The 18,442-nt window shown below is 43.1% G+C and overlaps 2 protein-coding genes across 7 annotated transcripts in view; one reads left to right on the forward strand and one right to left on the reverse strand.

The window, feature by feature from the left end:
- Nucleotides 1-3,058: 3,058 nt before the first annotated feature.
- exoc8 (exocyst complex component 8) overlaps nt 3,059-18,442 on the reverse strand; it is a 21,708-nt gene continuing 6,324 nt past the window's right edge. The window contains exons 2-5 of one of the 2 annotated variants that reach the window (XM_032542599.1): nt 7,877-9,050; nt 6,261-6,514; nt 5,163-5,411; nt 3,059-4,191 (exon numbers count right to left, since the gene is read on the reverse strand). In XM_032542599.1, coding sequence (XP_032398490.1) covers nt 3,784-4,191; nt 5,163-5,411; nt 6,261-6,514; nt 7,877-9,026 — 2,061 coding nt within the window. In that variant the 5' untranslated portion in view covers nt 9,027-9,050 and the 3' untranslated portion in view covers nt 3,059-3,783. Of the gene's footprint in view, nt 4,192-5,162; nt 5,412-6,260; nt 6,515-7,876; nt 9,147-18,442 lie in introns of those variants that run through there. The other variant, XM_032542598.1, reaches the window with a different exon arrangement.
- sprtn (SprT-like N-terminal domain) overlaps nt 9,943-18,442 on the forward strand; it is a 21,721-nt gene continuing 13,221 nt past the window's right edge. The window contains exons 1-6 of one of the 5 annotated variants that reach the window (XR_004336129.1): nt 9,943-10,625; nt 11,353-11,452; nt 12,264-12,392; nt 12,512-12,821; nt 13,624-15,497; nt 15,609-16,275. Coding sequence is in view for 1 of the 5 variants with exons in the window: in XM_032542601.1 (XP_032398492.1) it covers nt 10,294-10,625; nt 11,353-11,452; nt 12,264-12,392; nt 12,512-12,821; nt 13,624-14,642 (1,890 nt within the window). In the remaining 4 variants the exon portion in view is untranslated. Of the gene's footprint in view, nt 10,626-11,352; nt 11,453-12,263; nt 12,393-12,511; nt 12,822-13,623; nt 16,276-18,442 lie in introns of those variants that run through there. The other 4 variants (XR_004336132.1, XR_004336131.1, XR_004336130.1 and 1 more) reach the window with 4 other exon arrangements.

Genomic DNA, 18,442 nt, shown 5'->3' on the forward strand with positions numbered 1-18,442 from the left:
TGATTCTGATTCTGATTCTGATTCTAAATGTGACGTAAGCAAAATTCGTTGTTAGGGACGAGTCCTGAATCTGGTTCCAGTCCCTCTTTTACAGCCCACTGATCTTTTGCTCTGCAAGTCCTGAACTGAGGGTCATAAACTTTCAGTCCCATTCCAACTGAAAGATAACGAAACAAGCACACAGACACATCACATCACCTAGAGACCCCCCCCCCCCCTTTGTGGATAAGACTAGGGGTGCAAGAGCCAAAGAGCCAGACCAATTTGGGGGAGAGCTGTGTTAGCTTGACTCTGTATTTGTCTCTAGAATATTCTACGTGATAAAAAGGATTCACACATCAACATCTGAGATTCGGACTACTGACTGACTGAACCCTGAGACCGGCGCAGGATTTAGCTCCAACAACACCCACTTTAAAAAGGATTTACACACATGCAATTACTCTCATTGCCTGATCATTGCGGGATCAATTACTCTACAGCAAAATTATATTAAATCCCAAATGACGCGTCTTTCCAAACTCATTTTTCCACAAAACAAACCGTCCTCCAACCTGGAGAAATAATTCTACAATTCTATAATTTCCCACTTTGTTGGGATCAATCACTAAATATCTATCTATCTCTCTATCCAACTATCTCTCTATCTCTCTATCTCTCTATCCATCCATCTATCTATCTATCTATCTCTCTATCTATCCAACTATCTATCTATCTATCTCTCTATCCAATTATCTATCTATCTATCTATCTATCTATCCAACTATCTATCTATCTATCTATCTATCTATCTATCTATCTATCTCTCTATCCAACTATCTATCTATCTATCTATCTATCTATCCATCTATCTATTCATCTATCTATCTCTCTCTCGATCTATCTCTATCTATCTATCTATCTATCCATCTATCTCTCTATCCATCTGTCTATCTCTCTCTATCATCTAGCTCTCTCTCTCTCTCTATCTAAAAAACATTAGTCTAGCACCCCTCAGTGCTTAGGGATCGTCTACAAACACATATTTTATAAAACAGACGGCATGGATTTATGAATCTGTGCATCCAGTTTATAAAACCGAGGGAACGGATTTGTATTCTCTGCTCGGTTTAGTTTTTATTCCTCATCTGACCCCAGGGGGGCGCCGTAGTTTCCTTAAAATCTACATAACTCAAATTAATCTTCATCTTGAAAATATACTTCCTTTTGAGCTGGCACTAGAGGGCAATATAGCCATAATACAAGGATAAAAAAATAAATAGTATTGTTTTGGGTGTCTGAGCTGCAGTGCTTTTATTTTGAAACATTTATAATGTGCTGTAATGTGCAGGTTCAGCAGCTGCTCCAGTCTTTCTCTGTGTCCATTAAAGATTTTTGCTTTTAGTTAAAAACTTCCTCGCTGACCTCCACCAAATGAATCCGATAGGCAGCGTGGTTTAAATGACCACAGCTACATGTTGGATGACTTGTCTGCCAAATATTAATCTGAGGATTAGATTTATCAAATCCTTTGCAACAGATTCTTCAGTCATCAGTTCACAAGAGCAATTAAAGTGCAATGGTAGGGTGAAATATGTTGAGTGGAACTGAAATTAGAGCATGTTCACAGACATTTTGATTCAAAATACAGCACAGGTGGAACTAATAACATTAATTGCTGCAATCCTGTCCAGCCATCACTGTATCATCACCACAATTAACTATCAGTAACCCTTATCTTGTCTTCCCGTAAAATTTAAAATCAACACTGTTGTTGATGCTTTTTATCGATGTTTTTAACTTTTTCTTATGATTTTGTCCCAATTTTCAACATCTTTGACGCTTTCTTTTAATGTTTGTCACTTTTATTGACGTTTAAAACACTACGTAACACTAACTTAAAATTAGACCTAATGTTTGAGTTAGAACATTAGGAATTATTGAGACTAAAATTAAAGGAATGGATGTTGATGATAATCACAGACTGGAATATGTCAACTTTTACTCAATACTATTTCAACAACACTTCCATTTGTTTTACAATGCTATAAAATAGAATAAGACCCAAAATTAATGAAAGTAGAGATTTGTACTTGGCAAAGAGCGTTGGAATCAATCATGTTATTTTGGGGAATTAAAAAGAACATTGATATAGGACAACATGAGGACAACATAGGGACAACATGAGGACAACATGGGGGCAACATGGGGACAACATGAAGGCAACATGAGGAAAACATGAGGGCAACATGAGGGCAACATGAAGACAACATCAGGACACATCAGGACAACCTGAAGACAGCATGAGGACAACATGAAGACAACATGAGGACAACATTAGGACAACATGAGCAACATGAGGACAACATGAGGACAACATGGGACAACATGGGGACAACATGAGGCAACATGAGGACAACATGAAGACAACACGAGGACAACACTGAGGACACTGAGCAACATGAGGACAACATGAGGACAACATGAGACAACATGAGGAACATGGGCAACATGAGGCAACATGAGGACACATGAGGGCAAACTGAGGGCAACATGAAGACAACATGAAGACAACAAAGACAACATGAAGACAACATGGGTACAACATGAGGACAACATGGGGGCAACATGGGGACAACATGAGGACAACATGAGGACAACATGAGTTCCCTGTGCCTTCCCTACAAGTCAAACTGTTCTACCATGAAAAGGTCTAGAAAGAACGAGTGCTTTGGGGCAGGTTAAAGAGATAAATTCAGATAGAAAAACAATATGTAAATATGCAAAGTCGACTTCTGACATGGACAAAGGATAAAGCGGTGATGCTTTTCAAATTAACGCGTCAAGTCAAGTTCCTATCTGGCTCTCCAGTTCACTGTCACCTCAAATGTTGTGGGCGGGGCTAAGTTTGTCTGGCGTCCAGGGTACTTTAATAAAGGAAATCCACTCTGAATACATTCTGATATATATATATATATATATATATATATATATATAGCAGGAACACATCCTCAGCCACAAGCTACTTTGTTGTTAAGTGCATCAGATTTGTTTTTGGAAATACAAAAAAAACATAGACTGTGCATGAAGATCTTTATTGAATTTCATGTGTGTTGTTGAAACTCTGATTTTACCAGTGCATTTTCTTTTCAGTCATCCCCTTTTAATCAGTCCTAGCAGCTACAATACTATTTAGTGTCTAATAATGGTCCTGTGGCGTGAAACTAAAAGCTTCCAACTTATGCATAAACATTAGCTTTTCATGGTGAGTACAAACATCTTCAATTAAGATCAGATATTGCCAATATCTGTAATCAATTGTGTAACAACATTTCAGAAAAAAACAGGGACACACACATGCACACAATGGCATATAACCAGTTTGATCAGAAATGAGCATTCATTTATCAGCTGTTTGTCTCAAATGTGTCCCGAAGAACCCTGTTCTCATTGGTCGGTTACAAAGATTTGAGGAATGACGCTACTTCTTGGTTAACTTGGTTAGTCTCGCAGCGACAAAACTAATATCAGATCCTTTTTCATCAATATTAGCCAATATCAACAGGCATTTTTTCGAGAGTTGGTACAAATTTAGGTGCAAAGTACCTTTTCACACATACCCATCGTGAGGTATCGTGTTCTGCTGTTGTTCTCCAAGATGCATCCTGTCATTTCTGGTCCTGCAATCTCAAAACAACCAACAACAACTAGCCGTTATTTCCAAGAACGGGGGTTAAAAATGCCAAAACAGTCAGGAAAAGAGCATTTTAAAGTTGCATTTGCCCATGGTCCTGCACTGCAGTCTCAGACCACAGACGTGGTACTCTCTGGGTTGATCCGGACCGGCCTGGTGCTCTTCCTCAGGTCCTGCAGCTGTTTGGCCGGCTTGCCCACGCCCTCCTCAAACCGGCTCTCCACCACGGGCAGGACGGTGTCGTGCAGGAAGGTGGCGTTCTGCACGATGAAGGCCTTCTTCTCCGGGTCCTGCTCGCAGCGCAGGCTGTAGTCCACGTGCTGCACGGCCACCAGGATGATCTCCCTCAGGCTCTCCAGCAGCACCATGTGCAGCTCGGGGAAGTAGAGCTTCAGGCCCTCCTCCAGGAAGCTCATCATCTGCTTGGTGAAGGCCACGATGGTGTAGCTCAGGTTCACCCAGCAGTCGTCGCCCGTGTACTGCTCAAAGTTGCGGATGCCACAGCTGCGCATCTCGTCCTGCAGAGACAAAGATTCAGAAGGTAACTGTATTTCTTTATTTACAAACTGAAGGTCCAGATAAAAAAAGTGCACTCAACACATTACAAAAGGGTTCAGACCAAACACAAACATAAATCCAACATTGTATGTAACGTTGATTTAACATATGCTCTATTCTGGAGGTTCAAGCCGTAGTCCGTCGGGGGGGGGGGGGGGGGGGGTTGGGTTGGGCCTTGTTTTGGCCGACCTGACATGCTCAATCGGTAGGCGGGCACTGCCGGCAGTTGGCCTCAAAATGACCAATCTGATTGGTGGAGAGCTAACCCAGAAACGAGGAGCGGGATGAGCAATGAACGAGTCTCTCAAAATCTGACGGAAATCTTTTAAACTGACCTTTGTTGATCTGAAATGAAGATTCAGCAGCTGTGTGTGTGTGTGTGTGTGTGGTGTGTGTGTGTGTGTGTGTGTGTGTGTGTGTGTGTGTGTGTGTGTGTGTGTGAGATGAAGACAGATTCAGCACCTGCACGGCCTATTTCTCGCTTAAAATGTTTTCAGAAACACATTTCAGTGAGTAAAATATTGTAAAATATGAGATTGTAATCTCAACGAGCCGCCATGACGGTCTGGCTTTGAAATACCGGAGAAACCAGAGCCATGTGACGTGTTCGTCCAATCAGCTGCCGTCTGCAGTTGGCATCGCTTCGGTGTGTTTCAAGGCACTCGCGGACAGTTCAGTTGTTTTATGTTTTTAGTGTTTTGTGTATTTTGTGTTTGTGTGGGGTTGTACTGCTGCCTGTCTTGGCCAGGACACTCTTGAAAAAGAGATTTTTAATCTCAATGAGGTCAAATGAAGTAAATGAATACACATAAAATGGAGAGAGGCACCAAATGCTCACAATGGAGAAGCTGGAAATGTTCAACAACAATCGACTAACATCCAATCACCAACAGACACAATAAGGAAAGACGAGACCTGAAGCCAGACCCACCTTGAGTTTAGCCAGAGCCTCGGGGGTCATGAGATTCATCCTCCTCCACATCTCCTCCGAGTTTCGGTGCTTGGTGGCCTCCATGATGATGTCGTTGTAGCTCTGCAGCGCCGCCTTGATGTCCCTGACCAGCAGGGACTGCAGGGTGAAGGTCAGGTCCAGGCCGATCTCCGTCAGCTGCTGACAATGCTCCTTCGCCACTTTGACGCACTCGGCTGCTGTGGACAGGCTCTCCTTGCTGTCGAACACCTGACGAAGACCCAAAAACCACTTCATTAGGTTCAGGTTTTTGCTATTTCACATGAGCAAATACTTGCACATGCTTTTGAAATATGTTCCCTCCCGTGCCAGTTTATTCAATCACCTTCAATGTAACAGGTAGATAAGATGGGCAGGTAGTTAGCAAGGTAACTAAGTACACAAAAATCATAATATTTAGTTTTTGACCTGATTTCTCACCTTTCCTTTGAAGCACACAGCCATATTTTGGCTTAGTTTTTCTAGATGAAATTTAGTTTTTTTAAACCACAGATATCAGTACTAAATAAGGGTGCTTCGATTGATCGGCAATGATCATTATCGGCCGATAAGGGCTTTAAACTGTTTGATCGGTGGTCTCCATTAAGGCCGATTAGATGACGCACTACTCGTGAGAAAAATTGTTACTACTACTGAAAAATGCTCTGCAGTGATTGAAGGGACATTTTTTTAGATTTTGAGCTAAGACAAAAGCTTAACAATTACTGATATATTCTCTAAACATTATTATCTTCTGTTAATTTGAATACATATAGTACAGAAGATTACTGTACATTGTAGATTATCACTGAAGGCATCAAAACTATGAATTAACACATGTGGAATTCCTGTATACAGTACAGTGTTGTTAAGACTATTAAAATGAATATATGATAAATATATGACATGACAAATAGAAGGCTTCAAACAGACTGGGTGACCAGTGATCAGGATCAACCATTACTGCTTCCAGCAATCGGTGATCGGCCCCAAAAACCCTGATCGGACCCCCCTTAGTACCAACTCTTTGTTTTCCCGTGTTTGACAGGCTGTTGCTGGTCTGGCTGACCCTCTTCCTACCTGCTTGCTGAAGGCGTTCACGAACATCCTCATGGCGGATTTGGACCAGACCACGAAGGCGGAGTAGCAGCCGGTGTTCCCTGCGAAGTCCATCTCGAACTCCTTGGCGGTCTCCAGCAGGCTGGTGAAGAAGATGTTGCAGAGTTTGTGGATGTAGAGCAGCGTGGCTCCCTCGATGCGGAGCTGCCGGATGGCGGTCTGGACCGCCACGGCCCGGTTCTTCAGGAACAACTCGCAGGCCTTGGTGGACTGGCCTGAAACACATGGAAACACTTCTCACTGACTGCAAATAAGAAAGAAAGTAAGTAAGTAAATAGGGAGGTAGGTAGGTAGGTAGATAATTACTAAGTGATGACTGGTTTGAAGTAGAGCCCGACCGATAAAGGATTTTAAACCAATACCGATACGAATATTTGGTTATTTAAAAATCCGATATTCCAATATATCGGCCACTAATTTTTTTTTTTACATCCAGTCCAAAAACACGTAATAAAACATAAACAGATTAGTTATTGTAGTTATTTATGAGTTCTGACTAAAATAATATGATAATAATTTGTTTTATTGTCACAATTAAATCGGGAAATGCCCAATATCGGCCGATTATATCGGTCGGGCTCTAGTTTGAAGATAGAGAAACTATTCAAATGAATATTAAAATTGATGCTTTTGTTTGTCTTGGCAGTAGTGGGGGGGGGGGGGAATCAATTTGCAAATATTTTTGGGGAGATTTTTTTAAATCGATTTTCTTTTCGCGGGAATCGATATTTTGTTTTGAATTTTTTACCAATGATTAAATCTTTTTTTGTTTATAAGTTACCGCCGAAGGCGACTACTTCATATCCTTTTCCAGCATAACATATTATTATTTACTTTATTATTATTTACTTTACAAATTAAATAAACGTCTGACTGACATGTGATGTGCATTTTGTTATAGAAAACAATTAGTTTTTATTGATATCTCATGATATATTGTCTCTAAAAGTGGATTATTCCACTTTTTTTTGTTAAAGGAAAAGAAAATCACGACACTATGTAAATGAGAATTCGCAATAAATGAAAATATCAAAACAAATGGAAACCATGTCTCGTGAAAGAATCAATTTGTAATTATTTTTGGGACGATTTTTAAAAATTGATTTTCTTTTCCCGGGAATTTATATTTTTTATTTAATTTTTTACCAATGATTCATCATTTTCTGTTTATAAGCTACCGCCGAAGGCGACTACATCACATCTATTTCCAGCATAACATATTATTAAATACATATTATTTACTTTATTATGTACTTTCCAAATTAAATAACTGTCTGACTGACTTCTTTTTTTAGAAAACAGTTGATTTTCAGTGATGTCTCGTGATATATAGTTTCTAAAAGTGTATTATTCCACTTATTTTGTTAAAGGAAAAGAAAATCACAACACTATGTAATGGAGAATTTGTAATAAATGAAAATATCAAAACAAATGGAATAATTAAAAAGAATCAAATGGGGACAAAAGCGTCTCGTCCAAGCCTATAAAATGCAATAAATGCATATTATATCTCTGCATAACTATGGTGTAGATGATGTGTGAGGTGTTATGGATGAAAACCAAGAACCCAGCAGGACCTAGTCTGATCAGCTGGGACACGGCCCTGCGGGTGGCTTTGGGTCCCCCCCGAAGCGACCGATCTGGGGACAACTCGAAGACCAGCACCTCCGTCAGCTGGCGAACCCGTCCGTCCACCTTCAGCCGCAGCTCCTTGACCCGCGGGGTGACCGGCTGGTCTCGGAGATACCCGTTGAGCTTGTCCAGCAGGTCCACGGCGCCCTCGAAGTCCCTCTGGGCGATGCAGACGTCCAGGTCCTCCGGCAGCTCCTGGATCCACTCCAGACTGAGGTCCACGCTTTCTTCCGCGCCTGCCGGCTCGTCCTCGTCCTGATCGAAAGGATTGGTGGACGCCTCCACCCTCACGGGGGACGTGGGGACCTCCTCCTCCTTCGTGTGCCGGTCCTTGGTGACTTTGTTCTTCTTGGTCTCGTCCAGGATCTCCAGCCACTCCTTCTTGATCTTGCTGTTCTCCGCCTGGAAGATGCGGCTGTCGGGGAACATGAGGATCTTGAACATGTCCTTCATGGGGGGGTTGTCCTTCACGTTGACCACGGCGAAGCTCTCCAGGTCGTACAGGGCGTTGTACTTGTACTTCACGGTTCCCCTGCGGTTCGGCAGCCAGGTAGCGATCAACAGGCAGTCGTTCATCAGGAAAGCGTGCACCTTCTGCACGGGGGACATGTTGTCCACGTCGAACTCCACCAGGTCCCCATTGTAAACGAGGTGTCTCCCCGGGGTGTCCATGATGTTTTTACCCCCCTCCACCTTCTCCAGCAGTGAGGTCAGCGTCCTCTGCTTCAGCTCCTCGGTCTCTTTGGGGAAAGCGGCCTGCATCTCCTTGGAGGTCTCGTCCTTGTCTGTGGACAACAGGGCCTGGGTGATGCTCTCCATGATGCTCTTCTGCTCCGTCAGGATGTGGCTCAGCTGGTACATCTCGCTCTCCAGGTACGAGATCTCCTTGGCCGTCTCGATGAACTGCCTGTAGTTCTTGTAGACGTTCTTCTTCAGGTTCTGGGCCGTTTCGTCGGCCAGGGTCTGGATCTTCTGACGATGCTCCTGCAGGTCTCGGTCGCCATCGGACTGCTGGGACAGCTGCTTGACGTAATTCTGCGGGTCGAAATTAGGCGATTCGAGCAGCTTCCGTAGTCGATTCCCCGTTTCCGACATCTTCTATCGTGTATATGTGTGTGTGTGTGTGTGTATGTGTGTGATATTTAACCCAAAATGTGGACAACTTAATGACAAATGTAGACAGAGGAAGATCCGCTTTCAACCCAAACAGGAAGTTGCATGGTTGACACCCTGAACGTCACGGGATTCAGAAAATCAGATGGCCAACAAATATTTTTAAGTCAAATTTGACCGTCTTTAAAAGTCAAGATCTTTCTGAAAAAACAGCATTTTAACTATAAACCATTTATAAGACTTGACGTGTTGCTTATTGTCATTGATTTGATCACTAACACAACTAAATTACAACAGAAAAAACCCCGAGTTCATTTTTGTTCGGCCAACTACTTGAAATGAAATGGAGACCCTAAAGAATACAATTCCCAGAATTCCTTTGTTGTTGTTGGCACCTTTTTTTTAATATTTGAAACAAGCCACTTTTGGAGGATTGCACCAATACGGCAACACTATAAGAGATATTAAGAATAAGAAGGCAACTAAGACTGTATTTGAAACATTTGACTTATTACTACTTTATTTTTTTATTTTTTTTTTTATTTTTTATTTATTGTCTACATGTTTTCTGTTTATACACCAGTGTATATACATACTGGCAATGTACCTACGTTATTTACTACTAATAATAAAATTAAAAAAATTAAATTAAATTTAAAAAAAGGTTTGAAACAAGCGCAAGTTTTGTCAAGTGTGCAAGTGTTATTCAAATCTAGAGCCGGAAATATGTTTAATACCAAGAGTAAAAGGTTACAACGATTTAAAAGTGGTAGTGCTACAGAACGACAAAGAATCGTACTTTTGATTATTGTACATTTATAATAAAAAAGAAAATACTATATTTGCCACACACCTCTTCTACAAAAAAATTGATGAGTTTTTTTTTTTTTGTAATTTTATTTTGAAATCCTAAGCGGAAACACTTTGGTTGCATTGTGGTGTACTTGACGCAACTGTTGGCGCTAGCGCTAGGCTGACAGTTGGCAGAAACCTTCGTCTAACATGAAGATATAAACGTTTTAATCAAATCATGACACAGATTTGAGGAGTTTTAACAAGTATTATATTTGTCAGACTGTACTCTGGCACGGTGGTTATGTCATTTGTTGTTTGAGAACCCCGTACCAGCTACGTTAGCTAGTTAGCTTCAGCAAGCTAACATAAACATTGACAAGCTAACGTAGCTAGCTACGTGGCTAGCTAACGCTAACTCAGCTAACATCCCATTTTGTTAGTGTTTTTAATTGTGATGGATGAGGATTTTCTGCTCGCAATTCGGCTTCAGGAGCAGTTTGACAATGAATACGAGACATCATCATATTCATCAAGCAGCTTTGAGGGTAATGGCTTCGGACAAAGCAGTAAGAAGAGGAAAGTGGAGGTAGCTGGAGGGGGCAGCGGTGTTGCTCCCTACTGGAAGCCGACCGTCCGGCCCGACAGGCCGCTGTCCATCGTGGACGCGTCCTGGGAGACGCTGGACCCCAGTCCCGATGTCAGAGCCATGTTTCTGGAGTTCAATGAGACATTCTTCTGGGGGAAACTCAGCGGTGTCGAGGTTAAGTGGAGCCCAAGAATGACACTGTAAGTCTATGTTATGGTTTATAGTGATGTCAACAACCCTCATGTTGTCCATATGTTGTCCCCATGTTGTCCCCATGTTGTCCTCATGTTGTCCCCATGTTGTCCTCATGTTGCTCATGTTGTCCTCATGTTGCCTTCTGTTTCTTCATGTTGCCTCATGTGTCTCATGTTGCCCTCATGTTGTCTTCATGTTGTCCTCATGTTGTCTTCTTGTTGCCCTCATGTGTCTTCATGTTGTCTCATGTGTCTTCATGTTGCCTCATGTGTCTTCTGCCCCCTCATGTTGTCCTTAGTTGTCCTCATGTGACCTCATGTTGCCTCATGTTGTCTTCATGTTGTCTTCATGTTGCCTCATGTTACCTCATGTGTCTTCATGTTGTCCTCAGTTTCCCCATGTTGTCCCATGTTGTCTCATGTTGTCCTCATGTTGTCCCTCAGTTGGTCCCCTGTTGTCTTATGTTGCCTCATGGTCTTCATGTTGCTCTTCATGTTGTCCTCATGTTGTCTTCATGTTGTCCTATATCAATGTTCTTTTTAATTCCCCAAAATAACATGATTGATTCCACACAACCCTCTTTGCCAAGTACACATCTCTACTCTACTAAAAGACATGGAAATCTCACTTTTCATTCAATCACAGTAAACTAGTGCTGTTGGGTGCAAATGGAGTTTATTGAAAAGCTGTCTGTCTCTAATGTCTCTGTCGCCCTTTCTTTTTTTTTTGCAGATGTGCTGGTGTGTGTTCCTACGAGGGTCGGGGGGGTCTGTGTTCGATCCGGCTCAGTGAGCCTCTGCTGAAGCTTAGACCCAGGAAAGACCTGGTGGAGGTACGGTGCACCGCGACACCAATATGTGTCAAAACTGCAAATGTCAAAGAAAAAAGGATCAGACAACTATTATTATTTTCATAGTCGATTAATCTGTTGAGTATTTTCTCCATTAAACCATTTGGTTGTTTGATCTATAAAATTTCAGAAAATAGTAAAAAAAAGCCCAAGATGACGTCCTCAAATGTCTTGTTTTGTCCAAAACTCAGAGATGTTCTGTTTGCTGTCACGGAAGAGAGAAGACACTAGAAAATATTCACATTTAAGAAGCTGGAATCAAAGACTTGTTTACTTTTTTGTCTTAAAATAATGACTCACACCGACTAATCAAATACCAAAATGGTTGGTGATTAATTTAAAAGTTGACAGTTAATCGATTAATCTTTGCAGCTCTATTGAAAACAGACCACGCAACTGAATATAATATTTATGTTTTCTTATCAGTGATCTAACAGCTTATTATAAGGCTTGAAAGGTATAAAACCAGTTTACTAAGAGTTGGATTAGAGGGTTAAAATAATACTTAAATAGGCCAAGAAAAGTATCAGGTTAGATCTCGTTAAAAAATACAACTACAAGTCTTCCTCTAAAGTTTTTGAGCCTGTCAAGACCCATTTTGCCTTCAGCTCCCATGTCCCAGCTGGACATGTGTCCAATAAATCAAATAATTAACTATTGTATATAACAAAATAATGAATAGCTCCAACAATGTGTCAGTGTATGAGATGGAGCTGGAACTGAAAAGACAAAACACATCCTTTTGAAAGCAGATTTACCTTAATTAATAATTACATTTTTTTTGTTTTAACAGACTCTCCTCCATGAAATGATTCACGCGCTGCTGTTTGTGACCCAGAACAACCGAGACCGAGACGGCCACGGCCCTGAGTTCTGCAAACACATGAACCGGATCAACAGCGCCAGTGGCACAAAGATATCTGTAGGTGGATCTTTCTATTGGGCATTTCACATATTTAGCTGATAGTGTCTTATCTTGTCACAACTTTTAACAGAGATTGCATTACTAATAAAAGAGAATAAATCTTGTCCGCTTGTCAGATCTACCACAGCTTCCATGACGAGGTGGACGTGTACCGGCAGCACTGGTGGAAATGCAACGGGCCCTGTCAGCACCGCAGGCCCTATTTTGGCTTTGTGAAGAGGGCCATGAACAGGGCTCCATCTGCTCAGGATCCCTGGTGGGAGGACCACAAGAGGACGTGTGGAGGGACCTACACCAAGGTCAAGGAGCCGGAAGGATACGGCAAGAAAGGCAAGAAAGATGGTAAAAAGGATGGGAAGACCTCGGAGAAGAAGACCTCCGAGAAGAAGGACTCAGGCAATGGAAAGCCTTCAAGTTACACTACAGGTGATGAGCTTGTTCCTCTGCTGTTCTGCTGTAAAAGGGCTGCACAGTACGGGGGGGGGGGGGGGCTACATCCTAGACAAAGCGTATTCTGATTATGTTTTCAGTGGCAATAACTGATCGTACCAGGCGCCAAGTGTGGATCTTTTAATATATATTATACATTATTATAAATGTGTTGGTCATTCTGCAGCGATAACATCGAAGTGAGATGAACAAACAGAGAAATGTTTCTTTTTAGATGAAACAGATGTTGATAAGTTTCCTTTTGAGGACGTTGTTAGAAATTAGCAAAAAGAACGGAGGTTTTAGGTTATAAAAAAGGTTAAAATTGCAATATATCGCAGAATATTTCAATATGTTTAAAATCGCAATAGTATCGTATCGGGGCATAAGTATTGATGATGATATCGTATCGGGAGGCGTCTGGTGATTCCCCCCCCCCCCCCCCCTTCCCCCTTGCACAATATATTGTTTTTTTTATCTTAATTGCGAAATCAACTACTGCCATAAACTGCATAAAAAGGCTGCGACACATCACAAAAGACGCTCGAAAATGGCACTTTAACATTTTTAATACGTTTTTTTACTTTTTACAGCGATGCATTTTTTCAATTTGTTCAATAAAAGAATGTTGGAAATGCCTTTAACGTATTACACGTAATATTGTTATCTCCGTATTCAACAACATCTTCACATTGTGCAGCTCCATGTTTTTATTTAAGCTCTAGGGTAGCGGCTCTTTAGGGAAGCATGGTGTAATAATGGGTTTGTTCAGACATCTCATTTGTTTTCTCCCTCTCAGGCTCCGGCTCCCAGGACATCCGGGACATAATCCCCTTCAGTGGCAAAGGATTCCTCCTGGGAGGGATGTCCCAGTCCTCCGCCTCTTCCCCCCCATCCCCCCCATCTCACACACCTGCAGTGCCTTCCTCTCTAAGGAAACTCTTCCCCCCTTCATCTCCGGCTGAAACTCTCAGTTCCCCCGTTGGCCCGGGCCTTGATAACAAAGGACTCTCTAGCGCCTCTCCCTCCGTCAGACCAGCTCCCTCCGTCAGACCAGCTCCCTCCGTGGGCCAGAAGCAGCCCACGAAGAGGTCTGTGAGCAACACGAGAGCTTTCGTCAACATCAACGGCTCGCCCGTGAGAATCCCCAAACCGCACGGCAGCAGCAGCCGGAGCCGAGACGGAGATAGAGCCCAGCAGAAGTCCATCGAAGACCTCTTCAACAGCTTCAGCAGGGCAGCGGGCCGGTCCTCCACGTCAGACCCAGAAACTCAAAGGGATTCACGGACATCACCAGCGAGTGCTACGTCTGCGTCTCCGTTAACTATTCCTAACCATTCAGCAGCCTCTTCTCCCAGAACATCTCTGCCCAGTCCTAGTGAACCCAGCCGGTCTGGAGTTTCAGCAGGGACCAGGGGCGGCCCTGCTAACCCAACCCTGTCTGAGTACTTCAGTCGTTCTAACAGCGACAGGACATCAGCAGCGGCTGGCGGGGGTCGGTTGTCGAGGAAGAGGCCGTGGGACGACGGCAGCAGAACCTCGTCCAGCATCGCTGACTTCTTCCAGAAGACGTCGGGCAGCGATTCAGCGGCATCACGGGGCGCGGGAAAGACCAAATCACCCGCAATGCAGCATAGGACCGCAACTGCCACCGCCTCCTCTTCATCCTCTCTCCAATCCTCAGCAGGGCTGAACAGCTTGACCCCCTCCTCGTCTTCCTCGTCTTCCTCCTCGGCGCTGATGGTCAGCTGTCCTGCGTGCCGAGCAGAGGTGCAGGAGTCAAAGATCAATGAGCATCTTGATTCCTGCCTCTCCTGAATGAGGAGGAGCCGACTCAGACACTGAGACACGGACTTTTAAAATTGTTCAGGGACGTTTCAGAGGGTTTCCTGTGTTGGGTTTTAAGGGATTTGACCAGATCTCCTTTTTAAGTTTCTTAATTTTTGATTTCAGGGGAAATTGACTCCACTTTTGATTTGATGAAGAATGGTTGGACACAGTTTTACAACCAGATGGGCGTGTTTACCTAACTGTAATAATGGCAATTCTTCTCTCACAAGTGCCTGTCTGACAGTGTGTGCCTTAGTCTAGACTAAGAGACTAGAGAACACCAGGGTTTCACAGATAATGGAAGTCATTCACTTTTTACTTAAGTTAATCTTAGTCTTTTTTATCAGGCAAAACACTCAAAATTCTAATAAATTCTGTCTGCTGGCGTGGGCAGGTTTGTGTAGGCGACCAGTAACTGAAGCAGTCTTGTCTTAACTTTGTTGAATATTTTAAGGATGACATTCACTTGTTGTCTGGGGGCTCTGGGCTCCGGGCTCTGGGCTCTGGGCTCCGGGCTCCGGGCTCCGGGCTCTGGGCTCCGGGCTCCGGGCTCCGGACTCTGGACTCCGGGCTCCTTCACGTTAGACTTGCCTACATTTGATGAGCGTTAGTTTGATCGCTATGACGTGGAAGCAGATCAGTTCTGGTTTGAATCCTGAACCAGTAGTTACAGTACCAGTAACTGAAGCAGTCTTGTCTTAACTTTGTTGAATATTAGACATTCACTTGTTGTTTGGGGGCTCTGGGCTCCGGGCTCTGGGCTCTGGGCTCTGGTCTGGGGGCTCTGGGCTCTGGGCTCCGGGTTTCGGGCTCTGGGCTCTGGGCTCTGGACTCCGGGCTTTGGTCTCTGGAATCTGTGGGCTCCGGGCTCCGGTCTCGGGCGTACGGTCTCTGGACTCTGGGCTCTGGGCTCCGGGTTTTCGGTCTTCTCTGGGCCTCTGGACTAGGGCTTAGGTCTCTGGACTCTGGGCTCTGGACTCTGGGCTCTGGTCTCTGGGCTCTGGTCTCTGGGCTCTGGGCTCAGGGCTCTGGTCTCCGGTCTCTGGTCTCCGGACTCCTTCACATTACACTTGCCTACATTTGATGAGCGTTAGTTTGATCGATATGACGTGGAAGCAGATCAGTTCTGGTTTGAATCCTGAAGATGATAAGTGTAGAAAGGTTACTTCAGGTCACTTCAGCCTCCTCTAGGGGCGGATGTGTTGCCTGGTTCCTGTAGTCCGACGGATCCTCCACCTTTAAATCTGCATCCGCTGCCCCCCAGACGGCAGCAGGAGACTCTGACCGACCTCCGCTGAGGTCTGGGAGTCAGGTTTCAAGCTCGCCAGCGTTTTGTTTCAGCAAGTCTTCAGATTTGCTCTGCAGTTCCGGGACGTGCACGGGTATCTGATCGGGTCTAGTCATTCAATACCGATGTACTTCATCAATCAGGTCTACAGCTGATGACTTTACTGTATTTTTAGCAAAACGTTTCCAGTTCAAAATGCTAATTTTGCTGCTACAACGTGAGAATCTTATATCTGTATGTTCCACCTTTTATATGTTGTGTGTGTTTTTTAAGGACATTGTTAAATATGTTTAGATTGTGTTGCCAAATAAAACATTTCTACTGTTCTATTTACATGAGTGTTTGGTTTGGAGCATAATTCACACCAGTGTCTTACCATTAATCATCTTATGATGAAAAACTCAAGCTATTAAAATTAAAAATGACCACAACTTAACTTCACTTAATGAATCTGTGGATCTTCAGTGTCAGGGTTTCCTCCTGCAGTCTCACTATGTAGAACCTGGAAGAGGACATTTAAAAAAAGAACAAGTCCACATAGTATCCTACACTGTTGATGGTGAAAGGAGTTGTATTGGAGACAGGAAGTAGGTGTAGCACAGCTGGTGGGTGAGCAGGAAGAGGAGGGGGAGGGCAGAGGTCAGGTAGGGGGGGAGGCCAGCTGCTGATCAGGACTATGTCCCCCTGTCCCTGCAGGGAGGCCAGCAGCAGGGACAAAGCACATCACCATACACCCATCTCATTTCATTTAGTCTGCTGATGCCCAGATGTCTGATCATCATCTGGCTGCACGTGCATCACCTTTTAAAATGGAAGACAGAACTCATGGGCTTTCTCTGATATTTGAGGGACCAAAATGTGACGTTTAAAGAAGAAGAAGAAGAAGATAAAGTCTTGTGTGGATATTTCCACCCTAGTGTGCTTGAATGAATGAGAAGTCATATTTCTGACTTTTTATAAGGAGCACTTGAAAGCAGAGCGAGTCACTCAGTCAAGAGGTTTTTGTTCCCACACATCAAGAAGAACAAGAAGTATGCTGAGTAGTACAAAATGTTTTAAAAAAAACAACTTACAAGTCATAAAAAGTCATATGACTGACTGACTGACATACAGGCTATTAGTGCAGTATAGTATGTGCTAATGCACAATGCAAAACCTCAAAATTACACTTAAGTCAATCACACTGCACTCGGAAGTTGCCGTTTACGAGGGGGAGCACTTGAAGGCAGCACCAACTCATTGTTTACTGTCTTCAAAAGAAGGAAGGAGCTGTTTTACCCATGTAGTGGCTCCAGAGCAGGTCAATGCACGGCTGAATCCCATTTCTCCATCTTACCCCTACCCCTACCCCTTACCCCTTACCCCTACCAAGGGGTAAGGGGTAGGGGTGAAAATAGTTCCCTATTGCACCTGAATGCACCATTGATGTGTTTTTAGTATATTTGTGTTGTAGACATATCTTCCACTTATATATGTTTTGTGATTTTCTACTATAAAGCATAGCAGTTTACACAATTGTCACTACAATAACCATACCTCATGCTAACCCCGCCCCCCCTCCAGAGGCCCCTCTGCAGGGGGAAATCGATGTCAGTGACAGCAGTGTTCTCTCTGGACACTCCTCTTCCCTGACGGCTGTACATGCGACGCACTAGGAAGCTGGCCTCTTCCAAACACACACCAACACACACCTCTTCCTGTGGTGTGTGTGTGTGTGGTGTGGTTTGTGTGTGTGTGGGGTGTGTGTGTGTGTGTGTGTCCCTCAATTGGAGAAAAAATGGTTAATACACAACACAAAGCATGACAACAGATTACAGGACATACAAAGTTGTGGCTAATTTCCTTCTTTTTTTACTTGAATTTTCTCTTGATGTGAATCATTTTGAGATGATTTCTGCTTTTAGATAACTCATCTTAAATCTGAATGATGGTATTATTATATCTTGCCATGTTCAGGGGATGCCTGTGATTTCATCCATGATTTAGAGTGTGGTAAAAATCCTCAAATAACTTATTTATTATGGAAAATGTTGAAGCTAATTCTCTATGCATGGTGGAAAATATGTCATTAGGGAGAGAATTGTGACAGTATTTGCACCTTAGGGCTGCAAATCATGGTAACTTTAACTTTAATCTGTAAATGTTAAATGTCAGACAATTGTAGAAAAGAAAATCAGTTCCACAGAGTCCAAGGAGACATCTTTGATTTTTTCATTTTTGTCTGAACTACAGCCTAAAACCCAAAGATTAAAAGAGAAAGATTTAAATTAACAGTGACATTAAATAGAGGAAAGCAGAAAATCCTCACATTTGAGAAGCTGGAGTTGACAAATGTGGCAATAAAGTACAAATTACCAATAGATTTGTTGATACATTAATTAAATTAACTATCTAACTTGTCATTAAATCTACTCTATTGTTATGGTGCAGGAAGGAGGACCCAGATGCAGAGTGGAAGGGAACTTCAACAAAGGCTTTATTGACAAAGTCCAAAAACACA

Source organism: Etheostoma spectabile, chromosome 18 (genome assembly GCF_008692095.1).
Source record: "Etheostoma spectabile isolate EspeVRDwgs_2016 chromosome 18, UIUC_Espe_1.0, whole genome shotgun sequence".
NCBI lineage: Eukaryota > Metazoa > Chordata > Actinopteri > Perciformes > Percidae > Etheostoma > Etheostoma spectabile.